Source organism: Xiphophorus hellerii, chromosome 17 (assembly GCF_003331165.1).
Source record: "Xiphophorus hellerii strain 12219 chromosome 17, Xiphophorus_hellerii-4.1, whole genome shotgun sequence".
Taxonomy (NCBI): Eukaryota; Metazoa; Chordata; class Actinopteri; order Cyprinodontiformes; family Poeciliidae; genus Xiphophorus; species Xiphophorus hellerii.
The window spans coordinates 18684357-18712022 of record NC_045688.1 but is presented as its reverse complement, the minus strand read 5'-3'; the positions used below and the strand labels follow the sequence as shown (position 1 = coordinate 18712022).

The following is a 27666-nucleotide window of genomic DNA, read 5'->3' as shown; positions in this document are numbered from 1 at the left end:
CTCACAAACAAAGATAAATAGTTGTTAGTGCACGAAGGGGATTTAAAGAATGAAACCGGAGTTCCCTCCTCGTCCCATACATGCCCTGATGGAGCCTCCTATTTTCAGCTGCATCCCTGCAGGTCCCTGCCTGAGCATCACAGCCAGGCTGATACCCAGGAATCCAGCTGCTTGCATCATCATCATCATCATCATCATTCCCATCATCCCCGTCATCATCATTACCATCCAGCACTTTCTTTGCTTTGCCACCTGCACACACTCTTTGTTTCCTGCCCCTTAAAACCGTGCAGCTGCTTCATATTTGGGCAAATACTTCATTAGGTAGTGGTATGTCGTTGCCATGGCAATATGTCACGGTGTTACTCCTGGAACAGTGTTCATTAAGCTACACCAGCAGACTGCCTAAAGGAAGAAAAGGGGATTTTATATTCTTGTTTTAAGATAAAAAAATAAAACATTAAAAAAAAAAAAAAACACATAAAAATGATAGAACTTCAAGGTGTGATAAAGCCAGTGGCGTTCCCAGGAATTTTGGAGGGAGGTAACCATAAGGCTATCCTGGATAAAAACATGTTAGAGGCTAAAACAGTCTCGAAACCCAGGTGGGGTTAGGGTTAGGGCTACTTTAATGTGTCAGAATGGCCCAATCAAAGTTCAGTTTTGGAGATTGACTATGAATGCATGCCACATTTTTCAGGTTTTGAGTTTTAAAGCAAACACGTATCCATAAAACACATTTAAATCTGTGCCTGTAATGTGAAAACATTTAAGAGAGATGTGGGCATTAGCACTTGATTCTCCTCTCTTCTTTTCAAGAAGTGATTCTATCCTCTGGACTGAATCAGGTTCACCCTGTCAGTGCCAATTTAAGGGATCTTTTTGTCAAAGAGGTACATGGAGTAGTTTCATTAGTGTAACAGGACCTGTGATTCCGCAGTGTGGGATGATGGATTGGGTCAGATTACACACAAACTCAGGCTGTTTGGCCACACCTAACGAATCCCGTGGCTGCATGCTAAGACAGCAGCTTTGATCCCAACAGCTCACAAACTGCTAGCATGACTTCAGGCTTTCAGAGTTGTGCTCAGAACAGTCCACGTCATAATCGTTAATATTCTAGGGATGTTTTTGAGATTGACTTTAGGCTTATGATGTTGATAATCACAAACTTTCACACGAAAATCTGAACTATGGCTTGTCAGGAACACATTTCTAGTGGTTTTAGAAATATATTAATTGATAACAAGATTAAAGGATTTACATGCGATGGTGATACAATCCTATATGGGATTCCACAGGGAGTTATTTTTGGGACCACTTTTTTTCTAGAATGTCCTGGTAGAAAGAAAGTGAGTTTTTGAAGTTAAGTTCCACAAAAATAATCCACAAATTGGAGAATCTGTGAATGGCTGGATGTCCACTGTATATTCTTCCCCAAAGAATTTGCTCATAATTTTTCTTCATTAGAAACAATAACTTTTATTTTTTATGTAAACATTTTTCTCATGGCTTTGTGGTGATTTAGAGTGAAAAAAATGAAAAAGTAGATTGTTTTATGTCGTCACAGTTTAGCAGTTTATGAGGAATAATGAATTTTATATAAGCACTTTGACAAAGTTGCGCTACTGTAGCAGAGTTAAGAGTTAAATATACTACCATAGAAGTTTTTATAGTATGACTCTCATTCCTTATCATACTGTAAAATATTCATGAGCACAAAACAGACCAATAAAAGTAAATAAATATATAAAGATTATTTTTTATTTTGATAACAGAACAGAGCTGTAACAAAACTTTGGCAAAATTATTCATTTTTTAGATTCATTATTACAACAAAAATGGCCTACAAATGAAGTGTTTACAGTATAAAAAACAAAATATGGCTTTTGTAATAAAACCGTATATTTGATTGAATGGTATAGCAATATTTTCTATGTACAACAATATAAAAAACCCTAAAAACAAGCTCTTAAATTCATAATAAAAAGAGTCTACATGGAATAGATATATTTATATCTGCACCTCATCTAGGTCCTATAATGTTTCTCACACAGAAACAATCACATAAAACATTTTGTTTTATATATAAAAAAATGTACAATTTGGTAAATACAAGCTTAGATACACAACAGACATGATATATAAAATGTTTTACAAAAATTCATTACATAACTGATCAATATCAGTGTCAAACCCTGATAAAAGCAGGAGTCCTGCCCACAGCCATCACTGTACAATAACGCCCACAAATTTCTAATTAATATGACGTTTATATTCCCTTTGGGATCAATAAAATATTTTTAAATTTGAATTTGAGTAGTGGATGTTTGCTGTCCTGGAGCATCCAGGTGTGTGTTAACACAATGCCAAGACATCACCGATGACCTCAGGGAAACAACTGCTGCTGCCCATCAATCTGGGAAGAGTTATAGAGCCATGTGTACAAACATTTTTGTCTGAAAGATGACTTAAGAAGTGGTACAGATTTAAATCTGTCCCTGTAAATTGAATCTGGATTCCATGGACCTGAACTTGAATTGGGTCTGTTTCCCATTTGTTGTTTGACTGTAATACACAGATCCATGTTTGGATGTTTGGCAGCAAAACAAACTGCACCTTTCCATCAACCTCATCTGTATCTGATGGCGGCTGAATGTGAAGCCAGGAGATAAAGCTTGACTTAAATCAGCTCAAATGGCTGAAAGACAACAGAACGGCCCAGTCAAAGTTCAAATCTAAACCTGATCGATATTAACTGATGTGGCATTAGGAGAAATGTGCATCAATCAGACATTCAGAATGATGTGAGACGAAGACAGTAGGAGTTGTTCCTGCTAGCGCCACCATGAGGTAGATTCCATATTTTCACGCTTGCGTTTAGTTTTTCAGTTAGAATTTATCATGTGTTGTTAATCTGGGATTGTATTTACATTTCTTTATCACCCAATGCAATATGGATTTACCTTTTCGCAATGATTTTACAATCATTTAAACCGTAATCTCTAAAACATATATTAATTATGCATAATAAATAAAGCGATGTATAAAATATATAGTCTTCTTTTCTTTTTGCCGTTTCATTTATTGATTTCATCTTTTGTCCCCGTTAGAACTTGGTCTCTCCAGCTGGCACTGGACCCTGCAAGACAAGAGTTTCACATGTATTTTTCACATTTTGCGTCTGTATGGAGGTTTTATGTGACAAACAGATAAACAGAGCTGACCACTATTTAAAGTTTCTATGTAAAAACTAACCTAACAGATTATTACTTCCCCTTTACATTAAGATGATTTGCTGCTTTGCCTGTAGCTCAGAATGAGGCTCGTGTTCTGCATACAGACTGAAGCATGAGCTTATAAAGCCGGCATGTTTTATTTCTTTGGAGTGGCGCTTTATGTGTTTTGTTCTTGACCTACATACAGCTGAATGAAACAAAACAAGTTAAATATTTCCCAAAACTCAAACACTGAGTGCACCGAGTGACAATGACCCGACTGTACAGGACGATTACAACAGCAGGAAGCTTCAGCTGGAAAAGAAGAAAATCAGCTTACATTTTTATCTCTGCTCCTCAGACTGCGGCTCGGATGATGGACTGTCACTGTTGTTAGTATCTGTAGGGAAACATGAACATATTCAGGTTTTGTACATTTTGATTGTACAGGTGGAATCAATCATGCTGTATAAAATTACAAACATTTCTCGATTTGTTTCTGACATAAGACATTTCCAGTTTTAGGTCACTTAGGATTACTGCAGTTAGTTCTATTTGCTAAATTCTGCCTTCAAATTAGACGTTTGTAGTTTGTCCTGTGGACATGAGCATCCGGGAAGTGGAAAGAAACCAGGAAGAGAATTGTGGACTTCCTCCATGAGTTAGGTGATTGCGTGTTGTAACAATCACAGAATGTCCAGCATTGTGCTGGTCCGGAAAGAGACGGGTTCTGTGACTCAGAGGTGAACGTGTTTGGGTGTAAAAGGCTCCACTTGCATCAACAGCAACAACAAACATTGTCAATCTGGAGAGACAGTCTCAGAATCCACATTCTGGACTAAAATGGGCTGAAAGACTCCAAAAAGAAGAAGAAGAAGCCATCACTCCAAAACCGGTTTCAGTATAAAGAGCCAGATTAGAGACTTCTGTCTGATGATTGAATACTGATGCAATAATTCAAACATCAGCCAGCCCAGGAAGTTAAACTGCGGGTGAAAGTTGGTTTTCCAAATAGACAATGATCCTAAGTATAACAGCAGATTAGTTATGAGTGACGCAAGAACAGCAACGTCAGGGTTTCTGGAGTGACCATCACAGAGTGTAGATTTTAGTTCCAGAACTTAAAATAAAATCCAGAGAAGTTTATGGATTCATGCCTGAAACGTTGAATCTACGGCATAAAGTTAATGCAATTCAACCTAAATACTAAACTTCAGAGTTTGAAGAGTGTAAGAAAGAAAAAGAGAAGAAAACCTGCAACATTTGTTTAGCATGGAGAGTGCTGTTGGTAATCCTAACTGAGCTAAAACAGGAAGCGTTTAGTCTGATTTAACGTCAGACAACTAGAAAACGGTTGTCAGTCTTTCATACCGTGATGTGATCTGATGAGAAGGTTTTTACCTGGTCTGTTTTCCTTACTGTCGTCTCTGGATGTTTCTCCAAAATGTGCAGCATGGCGTCGTGCAGCGTTAGGAAGAACATGGAGGGCTGAACCTCCTCATCAAAGAAGCAACAGCTGTGGAGTTTCTCCAGGATGTACGCTGTGGTTCAGAAGAAATGAGACTTACATCAAAACTTCCTGTTTCTCTTGATGCGAGAGCTTTAGTTTTTGTCTTTTCAAAATCAGCTAGTTTTAGTCTTGGTGTGATGCTTTAAACTCAACTTCCAATATTCGTATCGGACTGTCAACTTAAATGCAAACGAAAGACGCCACTGGAAGTCTAGAATTTTTGCTCATTCTTCTTGGTAAAACAACTGGACTCAGTCAGATTGGATGGAGAGAATCTGTGAAAATAAGAACTTGCTGCAGATTCTCATTCAGATTTACATCTGGACTTTGACTGGACCATTCTAACACATCTAAGCCATTCTGTTTTAGCTCTGGCAGTCTGTTAGTGTCATTGTTTAGCTGGAAGGTGAACTTTGACCCAGTATCAAGTCTTCTGCTGTCTCTTTTCTTGTGTTTCTTCGATTGATGAACCAGAGAAAATGGACTTTTCAAAGATGATGCTGCTAACGGTGTTGTAACTTGTCGGAACCGGAGTTTCACACTTACGATCACAAGCTACGATGTAGACCTCAACTTCAACACGGACCAGTTCTTTCAGCAACTGCAAAAGAAACAGAGGAGACGAAGATGGTAGGGAAAAAGTGGGAGCAATAAGAAGATATTTGGATCAGTGGAAACAGATTCCCTCACGGTTTTGAGTCCCTTCAGTCCAGATATGTCCAGAAAGGAGACGGCAGCGAAGTCCAGCACCAGGCTGTGGATGTCCACCCTGGGAACCACCATGTTGGCAGGAAGTTCGGCGTTCCAGTCGATGCGGATGGGAAGGTCCTTGAAGTCGATGGGTTTGTCCAGCTCCTCGTTGTCGCTGTCTTCTAACGGGTCCATAAGGGAGCTGTTTGTTGTGTTCATGAACCCTTTCTGCAGCAGGAAAACATAGATTTATTCTTAATTAGGAAGATTTTAAACATTGAGAAAAACGACAGAAAGATTCCTTCTTACTGGGTCTTTACTGGTAGCTTTGGTGCCAAATGCTTTTAAGGCATTTTGTCATAGTGGAATGATAACAAAACAACAGTTCAAATGACACGAGGATTTTTCCTACATACAGTGGACCTCCATCTATTCCCAGTTCAGTATTCATGGATTTTTTTTTTTTGTGGAACATAATTCATTTATGGGAAACCTGCCAAAACAAAGACTTTTTGTAGCATATCTAGAAAAAATGCTGCTTGGCCCGCTATTGACTGGTATTTACATGCAAATGAAGAACAGAATGTTGGAAATGTTTTGGGATATTATTTTGAAAGTTCTGAAGTTGCAGAAAACTGACTGCATTTTCAATAATTGTTGGTCTGTCTGCCTGATTTTTTTTACAGTGCAAACTACAAAGCAAAGTAAAACAAAGTATTGTTCAAAGTGATATTAAATGTCCATGTCAGACACACTCATAGTCTCCTCATTTTTCACGACTGTAAAATGTGAATAATATGAATAGTTTGAAATGTAACCAAAGAGTCTGTTAATGACCATTCAGTGCTGGATTCAACAATCAGAATATTACAGAAATATTGTTTTAGTTTATGTTAATATGAGGAATGATATCTGTTTGACTCATAATTCTTTCTGCATATTTCATTCATTATTAATCACAGAGGTAAAACTACATCCTGGTCTTGGATGTTGTGGAAGAGCAAAATAACAAGGGATCATGGACAATTCACCTCGTGTTTTTTTTATTGGTTACTGGCATAGATAGAGGAAGATAATCCCAATCAGACCATTGTAAATCTTAATCTATATAATACAAAATCACTAGTACTGTCAGGATCAAAGGCTTGTTTGTGTCCCATTCACACCGTTTAATCTTGATAGAAGGAAATAAACCTATCACTGTTTACTAGAAAGCATATCTGCCCTGAGTTCAATCGGGGTTTTTCCAAATGAGGATGACTCGTTTTATACAGACTTTAGATTTGTTTACATGCTGGCGATTATAAATAATTCTCTGCTTTTTCCTACATTATCAGTCGCTTATGTCATGTTGATCAAACTGTATTGGTTTCTGTTGAATTGTCTCTACTGCCACAACATTTATCCATAAGCTGTGCTATGCTATGTATAGTTTTCATTTGTTTTAACTGTATTTCTTATTTTTATGTATGAAATTGGATGAATGTTTGCATCTTGTCTTGTTTATTTTATGGCACTATGGATGGAAATGAACATTTATCTACATCTAATATGATATGTTCCATTTAAATACAATCAGTCAGTTTGTTGTATAAATTTTAACATGAACATGCGTGAACAAGTTGTCATTAATATGTAAAACATATTCTATACATTCCAATTAGAAAAAAAAAAAGGATGACAATATACCATCCTGCACAAGTTCTACAGTTCCGTCTTTTCCTTTCTGCAATGCAATGACATGGTCTGTCAACAAATTACAGTGGTTTTTTTTCTTTAAGCTATTTGTACAAACTATTTGAAGATGCACTTCCTATTTTGAAAATGACGATGAGAATTTGATAGATGCACCAAAGCGACAGGCTGGGTGTGTTTCACTGTTGAAAATTCACAGAGTTACGTCAAAGCAAGACAAGGTGACGATATCAGCGCAGATGCTGAGTTGCTCAACCTTTTATTGTGCTGAGGAACGGTTTATCTGAGTGAAAGCTGCATGCTGTTGTTGTCGCTGAACAAATAATACTCACCGACGTCCACTGCAGGTCGCCTTTCTTCAGAAGTTTCCGGATCCTACTCAGAGCTTTGTTTCTTTTTTTCAACACTCTCAGAGGATTGAAACCAAGCTGAAAACACAAGGATCAAATTTACAAGATAAATGTGCATGCATCTTTTTAAGAGAAGCGTGTACGCTGTGGTGAAACTTACAGCTTCCACTAGCTTGTTCCTAAAGAAGTCCATGTTGGCGAAGAAGATTGGGGACGGGATTCTGAAGATCTTCACCCCCTCTGGTTCATTTATCTGTGGAACATCAGGATCACCAAGCAGAAGTTATTGTAAATGTGTGGTAGAGAATACAGACACCCAATGACCAGAAGAGATAAGATAAGATAAGATAAATCTTTATTGTCATTGTCACAAGGACAACGAAATTCAAAGGGTGCCATCAGTCGGTGCACATGCCCAAAAACAAAAAATAACTGTCTCACAATTCACACACAACGCAAGAATCAACAAACAACTGGCAAAAAAAAAAAAAAAAAGTAAGAACAGCCACATTCTCACATACATCATTTATGACGAGTAATGTTTTTTTTTGATTGCATTTAGTTTTGTTATTGCTATCGGGTAAAAACTGTCTCTGAGACAATTGGTTCTTGTTCTGATTGCTCTGTATCTTCTGCCTGTAGGCAGAAGATACAGCTATTGCACAAAGAGGGGCAGCTTTGTGCAATAGCTTCCATGCCCTTTGAAATTTAATGCATTTTGTCACTTCAAACCACCAAGCAACGTAGTTCACATGGATTTTATCTGACAGAAAAAAAGTTGTGTTTAATTCTAACGTAGAAAGAAAATGATACATATAATGTTTTCTTGGTTGTAAAACGTCAAAATGTGACAACATAGCTAAAGTTTAACGTTTTGTGTCAAAATCTCATGCTACTTGTTATAGCTTGCTGCCTGAAAGATATAAGGAAGGCTAAATGTGGCTAACTTACACAGATGTAGTCCTTCCTGTCTTTGTAAATATCTGTCCCCTCAATGTTGGCTAGCACACTGCAGCGAGGGCTGAAAAAGAGAAACACAATAAAAGTTTAACTTTGGTACTTCCTAAATCTGCTTGCTAGCAACTGTGCTAGCATAACTGCTTCACTTGCTATGTTACTTCCTCAAAACATTATTTGTTCATGCTTATACCAATTTTGACATGATTGGGAAACATTGGGCTCAAGTCTGCCAAAATCGCCATCTCTCTACCCGTATGTTAGCATGCTTTGTGTTAGCATGCTAAAATGAAAGAGCGCAGACCGCTGGGATTAACAACTGGTAGGCTGAAATTCCTACAACAGGCTATATTAGATGTTAGAGCATCGTAGTATTTATTTGTCAGTTGTAATTCAGATTTTTTGTGGCATCAGGAAGTAGACCCTGCCAAGATACTAACAACTGAACCCGGAGGACGACGCAGATCAACTCCACACCAAGACCAACAGCCAATCCAAGATCCAGCCCCAGGAGGATGGATGCTCCGCAGGTGATCATCCACACCACCTATACATGCCAAGAAGAAATACTTGTTTTTGTTAAATGATGTTAAACTTTTTTATCAACTCAGTTGGTAAGACTGTGAACATTTTTCTAAAATAACTCAATTGTTCAATATCTTACACAATCTGGCCTGTCTCTCCTCCAGAGGTAAGGAATTTCATTGAACTGCATCAGCATACCCTTCAGGTTGATGATGACCACGGCCCCCAGCACAGACTGTCAAAACGCCGGGACAAGAGTTCCTTTCAGAGGCCTGATTCTTTGGCAGTGTTGCACTTTAGCAGACTGTAGTTCTCTTACCTTTGGTAAAGGCTCGAGAAGAAATCCAATAGCCAAAGTGACAATCATCACTATAATAGCTGACAGTAAACCAGCGATCTGAAAAAATACAGAAAGACCATCAGACTGGGAAATCCACACAACTAAAACAATCAGAAGCATATTTGAAAGGATTTGTAAATGATTTCAAGTGACTTAAATATTTCTTAAAAGGACAAAATATCATAATCTAGCAACAGAAAAACAAAAAGACTTGACAGAATTCAAAGGATATTAATCCCAGCAGGTGTTTGCATTGATTTTCAACGTGCAATTCTAAAACACGTAACCATGACTACCATCTGTTTACATTGTGTCCATATCGACATTGTCTTGAAGCCTGTCACCCTTTTTAATTGAAATATGTGAAATAGATACCCCCGGATTATGAAACAATTGGATTATTATATGCAGTGACGTGCGGTCAGGGGAGGCAGGTGAGGCTCTGCCTCACCTGTAATCATGGAAAAATAATAATGATAAAATCATTTATATTGCTATTTTCACCCTGTGGTTTGTACTATACCTATTTTTCATTTAATTTAAAAAAGTTCAGATTATTTTTTCTTCAAAATCGCTGAATTTCTGCATTTTCCCATTCAAATGCTCGGAAGCGAAGCTGGTGAGGCAGCAGCGAGCTGAGCCTCACCTGGGATTGCGCAACTTCTCGCTAACTGCACTGGCTGCCATTCTGAGAGCATGTTCCTCCTGTCTGTACATCGCCAATAAAATGGCTAAAAAACATTTAATGTATGAGCTGATTTTCCATAATTTAGCTTATGTATATAATGTACAGTGTTATTTTTTTTGTCACCAATTGTGTGCGTAACGTGTTTCATGTGCTGAAGAGCGATCAGAAACGAGGTGAGGCAGGCAGTTCTCTTGCCTCATGGCAGGGGGCGCTCATGATCCCAGACATTGTGACTCCACAACTGCAGAGTAAGATACTGTAAGCGAGCTAGCCATGGAGCTAGCCATACAACAAGGTCAAGTGCAGCGATATATTTATAGTTTTCTCCTCTTACCACAGCAATTAATTAATAATCGCAAAATAATACTAAAACAATACTACTGCAACAGATTGAATGTTCTGCTTTTTGCGTGGGAAATATTTGAGTGTTTTTTATTGTGGCGTTGTTGTCAGTTGCTATGGCAACGAGTCTGCGCGTAGCTGCGCTGATACCGAGAGCGACAAAAGACGTGGTTTTGGGTTGTACTTTAACGGTTTTTCCCTTCGCTGTGGAGCACAGCACGAAATGAATAATATCTACATGTCCAAGTTTGATTGAGTGAACGGAAATAGTCTTTTTGCCCTCCAGCGTCGTCCACATGCGCGAAATTTCCTTACGTAAACAATAACATGCAGGGGGTCTATATTTGTAAATCTGAATATGATTAAGTCAGTGCCTCACCAGCTATGAACCTCACCGCACGTCACTGATTATATGTAACGGAACCAACAATCATAACCTAATAGATTAGGTGACAACCCTGGTGATGTCATGGCAACAACAGAGAGTCAGCAGTGAAAATGTATTCCTTTACTGACAATTAGCTAGAGAAAAAATATTTTTCCTGTATCAAATGTGTAGCGTTGTCTTTATGTGACTTTGAAGGGCTAAATAATATGTTATTGTGAGAGAAGTAAATGCAGATGGACTTGTAGAGTGTCCTTGGAATAATATTTATACAACTAGATTACTATATTGTAGTTAAAGCCCTAAGAGTAAAACATGCACTGATTTTATGTGGAAAAAATGAGACTTTCACAATCACTCTGATTTCACAGAGTTCTGTCTTGGAGATGCAAGAGGGCTGTATAGTTGTACTTAAATCCACTTTATCAGGTTGTCTAAAAATAAACCCCTTTATCAACTACTATAAATATTAATCAACACAACTGCTCATTTTACCTGAGTTTTTCCTCCTGTACTTTCTTGCACCGCACTCCTGGAAAGCGCTGTACTCGCTGCGAAGGCCTTGAAGGACGCTCCAAAGATATTGCTAACTCCGAAGGCGATCAGCTCCTGCAGCCAGGTCCGAGAGAAAACGTGCCTTGGTACAGAGGTACACATCACAAGCATACTAGACCGTTTACCTGGTCAGTGTTGCAGCGTACCTGGTTTCCATCTATTGTGTAATCATGTTTTATAGAATAGACCTTTGCCACAGAGAAGGCCACAGCAAAACCCACTATAGCCATAGGGAAAGCTTCCATCGCCGTGTGCTGGAAGACCTGAAGGTTTGGGGCGACTGGAGGCTCGTATCTGAAGCAGCACACAATCCGTCAGTCAAATATAATCCATATACTATTAGTATTAAAACAAAAGCACTTGCCTACAAAGTATTCTGCCAATTTTTTAGCCAATCAAAGTAAATGCAAGATAGAACAAGTTCTACTCACCCTCGGGGAATTTTTCCAACAACGTCAATGCCATATCTGGTATTGAAGTCAAACGCATAAGAAACTCCACAAGTAATAACAGTCTAGGGAGAACACAGGGAACATGTGGGTCAAAACTAGACGATACACATAATTGGTGTTATTAGATTTACAGTAATACAGTTAATAATCCTTTATTTGTTCCCCTACTGAGGGACAAATAAAGGTGTCTAATTATGTGCTTCTGTTTTAGTTTTGTATGTCCAATTGTAATACCTCATCAGAAACCTTGTGACCTTATATCACTTTAAAAGGTATTTACAGTTATAAAATTAATTTTAACCTAAACCTGTGCTATCACTGCATCTGTCAGATAAGAAAACGGTTATAACTATGGAAGATGTTTCATAACACTTGCTCACCATGATAACCTCTATCGGGATGGGAACGGGCAGTTTAGATTTGTATCTGTCATTCAGCTCTTTCACAAGAAACACCACCACCATGATCACGAGGGAGATCACAATGTCACACACGTTGCTAGACGTGATCTTCTTGAAGATGATCTCCAGAGTCTGAAAAACACAACAGGAGTTTAAGGGATACACCGCCTCATCGCTCCCTTTCCAACGTTAAGGTGAGAAAACAATGGAACAATTTGTAATTACATATATAAGGGAGAGGGGTCCACTGATGCCAGGAACCTGGAGCCCCAACACAAACTTTAACTGAGATACAAGGATATGGATGGCAGCAGCTGTGGTGAACCCGGAGACCAGGGTATCAGACAGGTACATGACCACGAAGCCCACCTGTAGGAGTCCCATTGCCAGCTGGAAAACCAAAAGAAATCCAATTGAATTTGCTTAGAACATTAAAGATGTTACAAATATTCTGAATGTCTCATTTTCCACATTTCACCACACAACTTTAATTTTAAGGAATGTCTCTGTACAGAACAAACAGAATTACATGCACAAATTAATTCTGTTAAAAAATGAAACGAGTTCATGTTTACTTGCTCATACAGTTACTAAAGTGTTTATAGTGCATGGACCCTTAAAGGGGCAGTATTGTATATTTTCCATACACATGGTGCCATTTTATGAAATTTTGCCTCTGTCTCTTTAAAATATCCTGCTCTTTTCTGAAGCTCCGCCTTCAGGATGTCATCACAACATGGCTCCTCTATTAACCCTTTAGCAAAGTTTTTACCAGTGTTGAACTGATAAATATAATGAGCTCAATAGTTCTGCAGTTCTATTAGGTGTTGGCTAATTGCTGCTGGTTAGTCTTAAGGAGCTGAGTGGGCGGAATTCTGAGAGGGAGGCTTTGTACCCAATTTCACCAATAATTTAAAGTAATTTTCATTTCATTGTCTACTATAAGAAAAATACTCTAACTGGCCACTTGTTAGTGCTGTGTAAGACATGTTTTCATGTTGTTTATGTCAAACAAACAACATGAAAAAGAGACTGATGGTTCATTAAGAGACAATGAGCCTCTTAATGGAAACCAAGGCTATTTGGACCAGGAATACATTTTTGAATACATTATAGTCCAATTTTGAACAACCCATGGAAATTGTAGCCCTGGTTTGTGGTTTTCTGGTTCTACAGCCCATCTGCTTCAAGGTTCCTCTTGAAGGTGTGAAGCACTTTCTACTGCCTTGTTGCTGAAATGTGCCACACAAATTAACTTAACTTGACCTGTTAAGTCCATTAAGCCACTGTCACCTTATTCTCCTTAACCATTGACACCAACATGGCATTTTTGCAGCTGCTTATTCAATATTTTCCAGTTTCAGACTATTGTCAGTAAAACTAAGAGAGGACTGTGTCTACAAACTCCAGCAGATCTGCAGCACCGGCACATCACTGCCAACACAAGTGACCTTTGGCAGAGATTTGAGGTCAATTGGTTAATTGCACAAGTACCTATCTCAGTATATTGCTATCATCTCAATTGCCTAGCTAGGCCATGCTAATCCATTCAAGGCAATAGAGGGTTTCATGGATAGTTGCCATGGGCATGTGAGATACGGCTGAGGTCACATGAACATTTAACTTTCATTTTGCCACTGTGGCTTCCCATCATCAGCTCTTATCCAGATCAGCTCAGTAGCTTCTTTCGGCAGAGACAAGTTCTCTTGCCAAGTCTGAATCACATCTCGTTTCTAGTGCAATAAATGTGTTGGGAAATAAAACAACAACCTTGGTTTGGATGTGTTTACTGACTAAAACGTGGCTGCAGAACATTGTATCTTTCCTGTCTGTTATTTTCCATTTACAGTAGATACTGACGTAATGAACTAAAAGGTTTCCGACCTGCATGATGCCAACGAGGAAGGTCACAGAGGAGGCCACCAACACTCTCTGCTCGTCTACCGTCAGACTTGTAAACCCTGTGATGTTGGCAGCTGGCCCTTCGTCTGGGATGAGCCTAGTTACCACCGAGCCAATCATCAGACACAAGACTGGAAAAGGACCTGCAGAATAGTAATATAGTGGAATGTATAGTTCAGTTGCTTGAGTGTTCGCCTTGAGATTATGTATAAAGACTTATTTGTAGTTGGCCTGGCCCAAGCAGGCGGTCTGTTCATCAGCTCCTGCTAGATCCTAACCTTTCTGTTTCTCTCTTTATGCTTCTGAAGTTTGTTTTTTTTTTTTCAAGATGGCGCCGGCACAGCTGGCTGCTTGCAGACGCAGCTCCCATCGTGTGTGTTAATCTGTGTATATTTGCTGTAACCGATTAAGGATCCGTGCTTAAAGAACCCATAGATCATCAGTTAAGCTTTCCACAATGGCTGGATGTGGTTCTGTCGCTGTTCTCCGTGTTCTTCTGCTACTTTTTCTACTCTTTGTTATGGGGAACCTCGCCGAACGGAGTAGCGGCATTGTTTACTCGCGTGAACAGCTGATTGCACTGTGTAAGCCTGCTGCTGCCCGGAGACAGGCCTGTGGTCTCAGAGGAGTTACGGAGGAGACGCCGGGGCTGCAGGTCTGGAGTTAAACGGAGGGAGAAGAGGAGACGGCACAAACCAGCGGTACCGGCGATTATTGTGGGGAACGTGAGGTCTTTGGGAATAAGACAGATGAGCTCACGGCGCTGGTTAGGACCCAGAAGGAGTACAGGGAGTGCAGTATCTTCTGCTTCACAGAAACCTGGCTGCACTCGCTTATTCCGGACTACAGCGTGGAGGTCCCTGGATTTTCCTTGGTGCGTGGGGACATGGACTTTTCCAAGAGTCGGAAGAAGAGGGGCGGCGGGATTTCACTTTATGTGAGTGAGAGGTGGTGTAATCCCGGTCATGTTAACGTGAAGGAACAGATTTGTAGCCCGGACATTGAACTTCTGGCTGTGGGAATGAGGCCGTGTTATTTACCGAGGGAGTTTACGTCCGCCATTTTGATCGCTGTTTACATTCCCCCATCGGCTGATGCAGCGGTGGCCTGTGACGTCATCAGCTCTGCCACAGCCAAACTCCAGACTCAACACCCGAACGTTGTTATTGTGTCTTGTCTCTATGCTGTAACTGCGAAGTAATTTCCCTGCTGGGATGAATAAAGTACTTCTATTCTATTCTATTCTTTTGTTGTAGCTGCTTTAGGCTGTACCCAGAATTGAACTGATAGGCTTGTAGATGATCTTAACTTTTTTTATTTTTTCCCTGTCAACATTTTACCAGACATCAACTGCTCCGACACCATTGTGCAACTTTGCCAACTAGCAACAGGAAGAAGGTAAAGACTCGTCATCCTGAAGGACTAGAACTTTGGGTGCTTAACTTTCACATATTTTAATCATCTCTCCCCATCCTCCATGTTTCCTGCCACACCAAGAGTTCAAAATGAGGGTGTAGGTTTGATTTGATTGGGGTCAAAATTGCTATCTTTGTTACATTTTCAGCTGACGTGACTCTCTGTCAAATGAACCAAACCCTTTGCAAAACCTGTTTCACCCCTCGCCTGTGGTGGTGATGCACCAACAACCACTGAAGGAAATGATACAAAAACCTCTGAAGGAGAAACTGAGAGCAAATTATTTCTTCACAAAATATTAAAAATAAAGGGAGTGGCGTCAGATTTTACAAGTTGTAGCATTTCTCTTTTGTCTACACATTGACCACAAACCATTTCTTCTGCTAGCGATTTGACTCACACCTTTGTTTAGATTGTAGAGTTGGATTAAAGCAGACTAAACATATGAATGGGCTGATATGAATGCAATCTTAGACAGAGCAGCAATAAAAAAAGACAAAATTCAAAATCATGTCTTTTATGTATGACGTCCCATTTCAGGAAAGTCTTCCATTGATCAGAAGCTAGAGGATCAGCTGCTGCAGAACATCAGAGTATGAAACCTTTTCAAACTCCCAGGCTGTGGGAGATAAATCTGAGGTCATCTGGTCTTCATCAGGTGACCTCTAGGGACGTCTGATGAAGACCACTGCATTTTATTTTGCCCCAGGTCAACTAATTGGTTTTTGGGGTGGAGATTTTAGCTCTTTAAATACCATTAGAACACTATGGCATTCTGGAAAATGATGTACAATGAAATGGTTAATTGTTTTCACAACTCATCAAAAATACTTAATACTTAATGGGAGAAGTAAATGGAATGGTTTCTTTGAGAGCACAAAGTAGAGAACTTTTTCACAGACATTTTGTTTTCTGAATGTCAGCCTTACCCACTGAGATGTGACGAGAGGTGCCCAAGAAAAAGTAGGTGATGATTGGAAAGAAGGCAGCAAAGAGTCCATACCAGGGAGGCAGAGAGGCCAGCAAGCAGTAGGCAAGACCTGCAGCACAACAATGACAAACGTTATCAGAGTTACGGTACGTTGGTAATGTCTTTTAGTCAAAGCGGGTTACGTTTATTTTAAAGGCTCATTAGAAACGACAGCTGGTGACCAGAAGGTACATTAGATGGCAAAAGAAGAAGCTTTGATTACACATTACATTAAATAGGAAAGGTAATGAAAGACTTACTAATTTGTAATATGATAAAATACTGAGAGGAAAATATGTTTAATCCAACACAAATAATTTCATGACTTATGAATGTCATTGAGAAACTTTTCTTTTCTTTGATAGTAACCTAAGTTTAAAGAAATATATTTTGCTTTTTTATTTTTATTTTTTTACCATTTTTGTTTATCACAGTTGAATATTACACAAAAAGTTTTTGAGACAGGATTTTATGAATGTCTCTAGACGATCCAGTTTCAATGTAGGAGCTTTTTGAGAACCATTAAAAATAATTATTTATTTTTTATAATCATTAATACTGAGAAAGATCAAAGCTACCCTATATTGAATTTTGCATAACACTAATTATATATAAATATGGGTGTCATCTGTGTAGCCGTAGTGCTTCCTTGACATATAGCTATACAACAGCATGCAGAGAGAAACGTATGGACCTGTGAGCAGAGCCTTGAGGTACTCCCCAAGAGAGGAGGACAGAAGAGTAAACACTCACTGAGGTGAAGGGTGAAACCTTTATTCTATTTCCATTCTATGAGAACCTTTATTGCCAATGCAGCGTTCCAAACACGACACCAATTATGATAATCACCAATAAAACCCAATCCAATCTGTAGCTTATCAAATATCATTAAAAACCTTTGGACTTTTATATCTTGCTTCACAGCATCTAACACTTCCAAGTTACGTCTGAATAGTTATGTTTATTGATATTAATATCCATTGATTTTTTTTATAGTCATATTATCACTAAAAACTATTTTGCAATGCTATTTAAGGTCAAAAATGACCAAGTTATTCCTGAACTCGGCAGGCATCAGTCATAAATTTGGGCTAAATATTAGGTGGGAATAAACCAATGATGATACCTAAAAGAGACAAACAGCTGTGTGAATTACAACAGCATGACATCAGGATCATCAACATTCCTTAGATTAAGACAACCAGCCATTGTCCACTCAGAAGTGTGGATAAACAGAGTGGCTGAACATTTATTAATCCACTTCTGGGTATGTTTGTTCCGTGTGCACATTCAGAGGAAAACTAATTACCAAAGGAAATGTTTTCACTGATGCACATTTTATGTTAATGAGTAGCAAAATCCCATCGGCCCTCAGTCTAACCTGCTGCTATGCAATCAGGATGAAGTCTTCTTCTGCTGTGCTTGTTTGGGACTCGGTGAACGCGCCGTTGAGTCTTACCTTGCAGGACAGCCACCAGTCCTGTGCTGACACCAGACACGATGTCACTGAGCAGCCACTCTTTGAATCTGTAGATTTTCATCCAGCCGATGATCGGCAGCAGAGAGAGAGCTGCGTTCTTGGCCCGTTTGGCGTCACATCTGAGGCCGGACGAAACAGAAACACAGGCAAGTCAGTCACTGCCTGGACGGGTCCAATTAATGTCTAAGTGGCTAAAACACACTACAATATATACCAGCCATAATTAAATCTTTTTACTTGCATTTTTGAGTAATGCTGGCGAAAACGTCTGTAGCTGTGTTGTGGGCCGGGGTTTGCTGAGTTAGGGGAGGTACAATCACAGTGAATAAATTTTTTCACTTTATTATGGGATATTTTGGACAAAATTGCAATTTAATTGGATTTAGATTAAGTCTGTTACATTAATATGGCTAAAATAAAGATGTGATTACTTTCTGGTCTACAGAAGATGAACATTTCAACAGCCTGACTGGATGGTTGAAGTAAGAAACTCAACTTTAACTGCTTTTTAGAAGCCAAACAAGGTTTAAAGGCTCTATATACGTGCAGATCTTCAGGGGTTTTGGGTCTTAAACATCGTAAACCCAGACCTGAACAAAGACCTCTGTTTAAAATATAAAAGTCGAGCTGAAGTTCAACAAAATGACAGTAAAACTTCCTCACTTTGTCTTCTTCAGCAACCAATTGTTCCTCATTTAAATTCAGCCCAACTGAATGCTCAAGCTTTCAAGTTAGAGTCTAGAGTTTGGTAGAGTCAGAAATGACCAAAATCCAATGTTAAAGTTGCAATCCAGATTTTAGTGAAACTGTATTTAGGTATAGTTTGTCGCCTAACAAAGATTATCAGTTTGTTTTTCAATTATCTCTGGTTACTTTTCCTGAAAAAGTTTATTTTATCAATATAAAATACATCTAACCAAAATTAAGCATCCAAGTCTTTGATGACATCACACAAGGGGCCTGATCAGAGCTCTTTGAAGTTCTCACACTTGTTTGTTTTCTTCATGTTCTTTGCTCCATGTTTTTAATTCAATTTGTCCTTCAAGGTTGTTTACTTGTGTTCTGTCCAGGTTATTTACTAACGGTAGATAATTGGACTATATATTTTTTGTTTTTGCCTTTTGTGATGTCATCAACTCAAATCACCAAAAAAGCTGGAAAAGCCATTTACAAAAGTTTAAGATCTTTAAAAACGTGACACTTTGTGAACTCCTGAAGTGGAAATTTATACTTCAGTACCCAGTTGTGCCTTTGTTGACTGTCTACATTTGATAGTTTAAAAAAGAAATAGTTTCTTTAAGACCAAAGGTGTGTGTATTTCGTACCTGAAGTACTGCTTGACGTGGTCCAGAATTGTCTTGTGATGCCTGTAGACCTTCTTATGCTCCTCGTTGAATGAGTCCTCAGAGTACAATGGCCTGGTCACCACATAATGCCTGGCTCCTGCTCGCATCATGTTGCCTTTGCTGTTTGGAGGACCGCTGCTGCCCGCTATGTGACTCTAAGGCCTAATAATCACATTAGGTCAGGAGGAGAAAACATGTGTTACCTTTGAACGTCACTTTTCAAAGATTAATAACAGCGAGAAGCAGAAGCTCCAGATCCTCAGATTCAGAAACCAGGCGATGTGATTTGACAGCCTCTGTTTTAGCTCCCAATCAGAGAGGAGCGCCTGGAATTGTAACCAATGCTCACTTTTTACAGCAACTTTGTATTTAGTCTGAGTCAGCATTGATTTTTTTTTTGGGACAGAACCATGTAGTTCTAGTTACAAGTGGGACAGTTGGGGACATTTTAGTTTCTGCCAGGCTAGTTTCTGTCATTTTAGTTGATTAAATGTAGAATATAGATGATGACAGTAAAGACAGTACTTTTTTAGACTAAAATGTGAAATCTTCCCTAGAATAACGGTACTTTACCTCATACCATCGCTCACTTTTACTCTTATAAAAAAAATCTTATTTACTATAAATCTGACTTTTTGCTCTTTCAGTATCACTAAAATTAGGTATAATTAGATTTAAATTCCTGCTGAAATTTTCGTCTTGTTTTGAAACAATCATTGTTATTTTGGTCAGTCATGCTGCATGACATTTTCTTTACCTTTTAATCCAGTGTAGGTCCCAAAAAAATGTTAAAAAATATTTTTACTAACAAAATTCACTCATTTTTGCAATAAAACCTCTTAGGCTAGAACAAATTTTGAATTTCAGGTGTAAATCATTTGAAATACTGCCAAAGAACTTTATATTATTACTTTTATTTTATTATTTTTATTTTTTTATATTCCCAATAAACACATAGTTGTTTATTACTCCACATACCTCATACACTCAGTTATAAGCTTCCTTGCTCTGTTGCTCTCGTTCCAACACCCAGGGATCAACTGAGACCTCAGACTTCTCTGCCATCAATAAATGCCACCTCAGCTGCTTATCAGGACTGTAATTATTAACAGCAATTATGATGAGGTCCCTGCTTCATGCAACTGCTGGACGCCTGCCTTACCCTTTGACCATTGTTCCCACTGATATCTGTGCTTTCAAGCAATGGAGGATGTGGTCAGGACACATTATTGTTTTTATAAAGTGGAAGTAAAGTAGTTTTTCACAGGAAGGAGCAGACACGTGAACTTCCAGGGAATTCTTCAGACACTACTAGAAATGAAGAAAAACAAGAGAGAAGAAAAGATCAAAAGAAAGTCAGAAAAGACAAAAAACATTCAATCCGAGTCATCCTGAAATAGTGAAAAAATAATAAAAATAAAACAATTCTACAAGTACAAAGTTTAATGAAGAATCAAAGTGTTGAGATTAGTCAGACGTCCTGTGGATGATTCATTTACTGTATTCAGGCTGAAATGCAAACATTACAGTGTGTGAATGACCTCAGCTGAAGGAAGCGGTGGCAGCATCTATCACGGCTCTGCTGAGGATCCAGCGCAGGCTGGGCTCTGCTTCGTGGGAAACGTGAGCTTTTTTTTTCTTCCTTGCTTTTTTTTGTTTGTTGTGATTAGATTTGTTTTTAGGAGTCAAATCTGTTTTCCTTCATGTGATTTTCTGATCAAACGGTTGTGTAATAGTATTAATAAGACAGTGATTCTGCACAATTTTGACTGCACTCTCGGGTAAATTTCTTATCACACATGAACAACCCTAATAAATCAGTATGGGCTGATTGCTTGTTTGTCGCGAGATAGTATTTTAAAATGATCTTTTTTTATGTGACGTGATGCTGAGTGATAAATTACAGTGAGGGGATTAATGTTTGATAGTGGTTGGAACAATGTTAACCATTTTCCACATGGCATGCTTTTATAAATAAGTGAAGACCATGAAGACCAATGGTTACAGGTTGTGTAAAATTTGGTCCAACCCAAAACGCCACTGATACTAATACACTGATACACTGATGCAGTGTTCACTTTGACAACAAATTTTTATTTAGTTTTAGCCTTGGCCTGTTGACTAAAATATCATTTAGTTTTAGACATAATTTAGTGATTAGAATGGTTTTATTTTTAGTCAACTAATTCTAATAAAATTTTAGTAAAATAAAATCTTGAGTCAATTTAGTCAACAATTTTTTTTTAACCAGTTGGCCTCGTTTAAAAATCATGCAATGCGTGGCACTGCATATTGCATTCTTTGTTTAAAAAAATGTTACTCTAAATCAAACATAAATACCACATATAACCATACAAAATAACAGTTAATCTATTAAACATAAAATTGGCTAAGACTACTGTAATAGTAATAATTTAAACTCAACATCCAAGACAATCGACCCACAATATTCTGCCGAAAGCACAACAGGAAGCTGAATCATAACATTATGTTACATTAAATTTGCCTTGTATTTATCCTCACTGTCGCTGTTCAGCCAGGGATGTGCATCTTCCTACTCACGTCTGTATTTTTGCAAGTTTTCGCTTCCGAAGACGTGGTGAGGCCCCGGCGAGGCCGTTTAAAAACGGCGCAGACAGTGAGCAACGCAGCGGGTGCAGTCTGTCTCTAAGCAACCGTGACAGCACCCCCTATAGGCAGCAACGCGCCGTAGCGGGTCAGGAAGTTTTTCACGACGGGTTTGTTGGCCTTAGCATTTGTTTCGACATTTAACCGCCAATTCAAGAATGAGTCCGTATTTTTATAAGACTGGTGTCATAAATTCCCACACGTTCTGCACATAACAGTAACACACATATAAACTTGAACTGATGTTATAGCACAACAAAATAAACTTTAGCCTGCAATTAGCACCTGTGTGTCCCTGAGTTAAGTGGAATTTCATGAAATTTTCACAAGCATGGTGTGGCTGAACAGAGTGAACTTTTGGATCTGTGCTATTTCCTAAGCTTTCCGGGTTTCAGAGTTGTTCGAAAACAGTTCGTTTGATGTGTTTATTAAATTAGATGATTGAAATGGTGAAACATACTCACAGTTTAATAATCTATTCTTTTCACAAACAGAGGCCATTGCAACACTTGAGAGAACTGCATACAACTACAACAACATGGTTCCTCCTCCTCACCCAAATCCTGATGAAAATTAAAAAAGAGAGATCATATTTCTCCTATTTCAGCTTTTCTTCATTGGCTCCGTGTTAAATCCAGAATAGAATTTAAGATTCTCCTTCTCACATGTGAAGCTGTTAATAATCATCTCCATAATACATCAGAGATCTGATTGGTCCTGATGTTCCCAACAGATATAAACTAAACTGAAAAGTTTTGAACTAATAACTGGAGCTTAATTCACTGTTTAATAACTAGTATTGATTGGTACGTATGTGTACAGAGTTCATTTTGTAAAGAGCATCAAGGTGACATTTCTGGTGAATTGTTGCTACAGAAATAAACTGAATTGAACTGAATCCAATCCACTAACATCACTCATGAAATAACAAAGAATATTGGTAATACGCAGAAGAGGACAGCGTAGCCAAAAGGTGTTCTTGGGTAAAAGTAGAATTACTTCAAAATGTCTGCAAAAATGGAAGTGAAAAGTATCCTAATCAATTAATATTAATAAGCATATGTAAGTTTAAAAAAACTATGTTCAAGTAGGTAGCAGTTATTGGACAAGAGCTGGGGTTGACTGTAGACAGGAGGCCGGCAAACAACAACACAGCTTAAAGTACCAGTTAACGTACCAGTCATGTTTTTGGACTGTGGGAGGAAGCTGGAGTACCTGGAGAGAACCCACAGACACTCTGGGATGCAGAAACCTCTGGAGATGTTTATAAAGCATAAGATAAGACTTTAAAAAACTATAAACTGCCTCGACGGCTCTATCTAGGCAGGCCGAGTCGTACTCAAGTAAGAGTCTTCAGCAGACAGAAACATGGCCGAAGCTGGACACTGTTCAGTCTCACTGATACTAAGGAACGAGAACAAGAAGTTGAAATGTGTCACACAGAATGTCGCCGACTGTCCTGGAGGTGTGACCAGAAAGCAGAGAGACACAAAGGGGAGGCTGTGCTTCTAAGAAACAAGGCAAGGTGCTATCAGACTGATAACCGCAACAATAAAGGGTCTCAGGTCTGATAGATTTCAATGCACGCCACAACAGTGACGTCAATGGGTATCAGAGGATTTACCTGATCCGGATAAAGGTGAGTGAGTTCAAGCATTCCACAACTACAAGACAAACAGATACAATAAAGGCAAAAGCATCTAGCAAGGGCTAAATTACAAACCTCTGATAAACAAGTGTAACAAAGTGACTGTGAGCCAGAGTGTGAGACAGAAATGAGAAGATGTTGCAAGGTTATCTGGGCAGACGCTGTGAATGCTACATTCAAACGCATGGCACTGATCAAGAAACGATAACGACCCAACATTTAGGCTGGTATCTTTACTCTGAAGCCAAAATGCTTGAAAAAGTGCTGCTGTTATCAAAGGAGAATCTCTGTTGAGTTTTACAACGTGGTACCAGCTCCACAACAGAACCACAATATTACAGTGGGATTAGAATTTTATTGCTCTTGTCATCAGCGATCCGAAATTCTGAAGATGAATGACAGAGTGGATCTGAAGAGTTACACAACCCTGTTAAAATGCCAGCTTTTGTGTTTTGTGCAAGAGCTGCAACATGTGGTTCCAGTAACTCTGCATGCCATCAGACTGATACTTTTTTGAAGCATTTTCTCATTTCATGTCCGACCATTAGTTGTAGAAAATGTGACTAGACGTTAATAAAATTCAGCCGGACTTTTTTGGCACTTGCTTATCTTTCAGCCACAGCCATACTTCAGGTTCTTCTGGTTGAATAGTTGTACGTCATGTTTTTCCACTAAAGGGAGATTCCACCCCACATCATCACACTGCCTCCACCAAAAGCTGTTTGGCAGTGGCATAAAAGATTTGGCATGTTTCCAACAGGCACAGCCAACATGCTCCTCTCCATCAAAACCTATTAATGGCAAATGCAGCAACTTTTAAATGAACAGTAATCTGACTTTCAAATGGTTTCAGGTTTAGGCGTCAGTCAGTACAGAGAAAAAAAACACAAAAAAGTCTAAATACATAAAGGAAAATTCTTGTGTATTAATACATTTCAAATACATACTGATACTCCTGGAGTTCAATGAACTGTTGACGGTTCATTCAGTTTCACTTGTGAAACAGTTAATATCTAACAAGATAAAACAAAATTCAACTCATCCTAAATAAATGGAGGTAAAATGAGCCAGAAGATGAAAAATGTAAACAACTTACATAAATATCATTATTTCTGCTCAGACTCACTAAGTAGATCCACTCCAACCAGCTGGTTTATTGGTTGTGGTTCCCAAAGATTTTCTTCTGGATTAAAATGAAATCCCCTCCAAAAAGAAAAAAAACCATCAACTTGGCACACACATTGTTCAACCAGACATAAACCTATACACATATTTTGTTTTCAAACTCCACTGAAGTTTATTTCACACTTCAGGTTGCAACAAAACCCACTACAAACCATCTTTACAGTGAAACACTTTTGTGTAACTGTTTTTTTTTTTCATCCATACTGCTTCCTGCGTCCACCCTGCAATGGCACCGCACCCCCCCAGGGGGCGCGCCCCACACTTTGGGAACCACTGAGTTAATCTGTGTGGTTTTTTTTCAGATTATATCTTTCAGATTTTAACACAGACTCATCAGAGATAAGCAATGCAAATACGCAACATAAACAACATAAAATACGCAAAGAACAAGCAAAAAACAATCTGTTGCAAGAATAAAAACCTTAACTGGAACTGAAGATTCTACTCATTTTTCAGGACCTACGACAGGGACAGAAAAAACGTCCAGATCTGTTTTAATTTTATCTTTAAACCCATAAAGAGCTGATGAAAAGCAGTATCAGTTGTAAAAATGTGCCGTTATCTCTCAGATAAGAGTTATCAGATAGTAAAACACACATCGTGTAGTAATTAAAGGAAGTGACGGACCCTTCTATTTCCCAATCCAAGAGCGTGTTCTGACCCAAAAAAACAATCAGAGTCTCAGAGCGTCCAGCTGCTGCGCCTCGACTCTTCAAAGCTGAGTTTATGACACAGACTTTAAACCAGCTACAGCCAATAAACCACTGATGGAGATAATAACAGCCCAAACGTAAATAAAGAATCAAATAAATATTTTACATAACATGCTAATGGAAGTTTGTAACTTTTTTAATATTCATAGAATGCACATGTGAGACAAATTCTCACTTATTAATTTTGAAAAGAACAAAAACAAAAAAAAGCTTCTGTTAAACTGGATTCTCATTTAAACGTCACTTACTCTTACAGAACAGTCAGTTCTCCAAGGCGAGGTGTTCCTCCTCCAAACGCAGGAACCAGCGTTCCCCAAGTCACCGGCCCACCGGACTGGGTTTTGTCTGTGTGTGTGTGTGTGTGTCGCAGAGGAGGCTGTGTGTATGTTAGCGTTGAAGCTTTCATGTCTAAAGGAGCCAGCCGCGTCACGGCCCCGTACAGTGTTTGAAGAAATTGGAGTTTGCGGTGAGATTAAACACATTAACCGAACGATGTTGATGCTGGGCACCTGCAGCTTCTCCAAGCAGGACAGGTTGATGACCTGAGGGGCAAAGGTCACACAGTCACATGGGCTGTGGGAAAAAAATCTACAGGAAAAGCAAAGTGCAAATAGAAAATCTAACTGTTTCTTGAAAAAAGCAAAAGTTGAGTTTTTCCCATTCCATCCTAACACAAAAAAACACTGACCAGAAAAAACACACCTCTTGTTTCATGGAAAGCTTCTATTCTTTTGGAAAATGCAGCTTGAATTCCATATAGTATTTTATTTGAATGTCTTATTACCATGAATAAAACTCTGTCACCATTTGATTATGGGTTATTTGCAACATTAAAGTAAATAACTTTTTGTTTTCACAATTGTTTGCCTCCAGTGGTTCTGAATATTCGGCCCTCTGTGGATCATTTAGCCTCATTTGAGACGATCAGCTGAAAGTACTGGTGTTCACATTGCCAGTTTGAAAGTACTTGCAGGCAACAGAAATTGAAAATTTATTTAAATAACAGATGCAAAAATAATTGTTTGAAGTACAAACGGTATCCTGTTGAATATTTTGTTTGATTTGGAAACATCTGAAGTTTCTTCTCAGTTGAATGAACCTGATGTGGATCACTGCTTCTTCAAAAACTGTATTCAGCTAAGTTTAGTGAAAAAATTCACCTAAATTTGCTTTTGAGTAAAACTCACAAAAATATTGATGCTGCAATTTATTATCAAATTAAAATAAACACAAAAGTGTGGTTCTATAAGAGAATAACACCGTGTGCTGTACAAAAATGTTTAACTTCAAGAAGTTGTTGTTTAGTCTGTGAAAATCTCATCCTGACTTTTCTTCCATTCTTTCCACCTTTCTATTATTTTCTCTTTTTGTTTTGATTTACTTTTTGTTTGTTAACTTCTCATTTGTGAATCTGTAGGGAAAAGTCTAAAAATGTTGTGTCCATCTACATTGTGTACAGATTATTCTAAAGAAAGGGATAAACGGATCTTAGCATTAGCCCGTGTGGCTAATGCTACATGGTAACACATCGTTAGCTAGCGACCCTGCTACTTGGAATGTTTCTGCAAAGTTTGGTCTTGAACTTTTGAAAACCTTTTTCTTTGTGATTTCTTTTCATCGTTTTAGTCCTGTACATTTTCTCATTTGTTGATAAGAGACACTTGAGAGACAAGTCCATCTTTACTTCCTTGTACACTGCCTGGCCAAAAAAAAAGTCGCCACCAAAAAATGGTCACACTCTCTAATATTTTGTTGGACCGCCTTTAGCTTTGATTACAGCCCGCATTCGCTGTGGCATTGTTTCAATAAGCTTCTGCAGTGTCACAAGATTTATTTCCATCCAGTGTTGCATTAATCTTTCACCAAGATCTTGTATTGATGATGGGAGAGTCTGACCACTGCGCAAAGCTGGTTGCTGGTTTCTCGATCAGTGACTGCATGCTGTTTTTTATGACCTTTTATTTTTGTGTTTTTATGCTGCCTTGCTGCTGAAATGTGCTATACGAATAAACCTGATTGATTTTTGGATTGATTGATTGATTGATTGATTGACTGATTAACTTGCATGTACTGTGACCTCTGGTTAAACTAATATACTTCCTGTTGGCAGATGTTATTAACTGGAGTCACACATTCATATTTATTCATAGATTATTGGTAAGTTCAAGAAATTTTTGTAAAATGGACAGACCTTAAATTATACTACAAGCTGCACTGATGCGGTAAAATCAGTGTTACTAACGTCGGCGTTCAGTGGTCATAATGTTATG

General features: G+C 38.5%; 1 protein-coding gene and 1 long non-coding RNA gene across 2 annotated transcripts; both read right to left on the bottom strand.

Annotated features, from left to right (window-relative positions):
- Nucleotides 1-1627: 1627 nt before the first annotated feature.
- Nucleotides 1628-20272, bottom strand: LOC116736393 (chloride anion exchanger-like). Its single transcript, XM_032588817.1, has 21 exons — nucleotides 20201-20272; nucleotides 19202-19384; nucleotides 17856-17995; nucleotides 16356-16466; nucleotides 13993-14153; nucleotides 12334-12498; nucleotides 12088-12240; nucleotides 11687-11769; nucleotides 11402-11549; nucleotides 11196-11309; nucleotides 9265-9342; nucleotides 9085-9180; nucleotides 8861-8967; nucleotides 8415-8484; nucleotides 7624-7716; nucleotides 7446-7541; nucleotides 5419-5646; nucleotides 5275-5329; nucleotides 4620-4759; nucleotides 3559-3618; nucleotides 1628-3142 (listed from the first exon to the last, which is right to left on the bottom strand). The coding sequence occupies exons 2-21, from the start codon at nucleotides 19330-19332 to the stop codon at nucleotides 3110-3112; spliced, it is 2262 nt and encodes a 753-aa protein (XP_032444708.1). The 5' UTR covers nucleotides 19333-19384; nucleotides 20201-20272; the 3' UTR covers nucleotides 1628-3109.
- LOC116736394 (uncharacterized) lies at nucleotides 14323-14980 on the bottom strand. The gene is made up of 2 exons (XR_004342549.1): nucleotides 14770-14980; nucleotides 14323-14667 (listed from the first exon to the last, which is right to left on the bottom strand). It is a non-coding gene; the product is annotated as an uncharacterized LOC116736394 (long non-coding RNA).
- Nucleotides 20273-27666: the final 7394 nt, after the last annotated feature.

Excerpts from the sequence above, each read along its gene's own strand:
- LOC116736393 (XM_032588817.1), bottom strand. The coding sequence starts at position 19,332 with ATGATGCGAGCAGGAGCCAGGCATTATGTGGTGACCAGGCCATTGTAC. Across the intron at positions 5,330-5,418 it reads GACTGAAGGGACTCAAAACC|TTGCTGAAAGAACTGGTCCG; the intron begins GTGAGGGAATCT and ends TTTCTTTTGCAG. Across the intron at positions 3,619-4,619 it reads CAGTAAGGAAAACAGACCAG|ATACTAACAACAGTGACAGT; the intron begins GTAAAAACCTTC and ends GTTTCCCTACAG.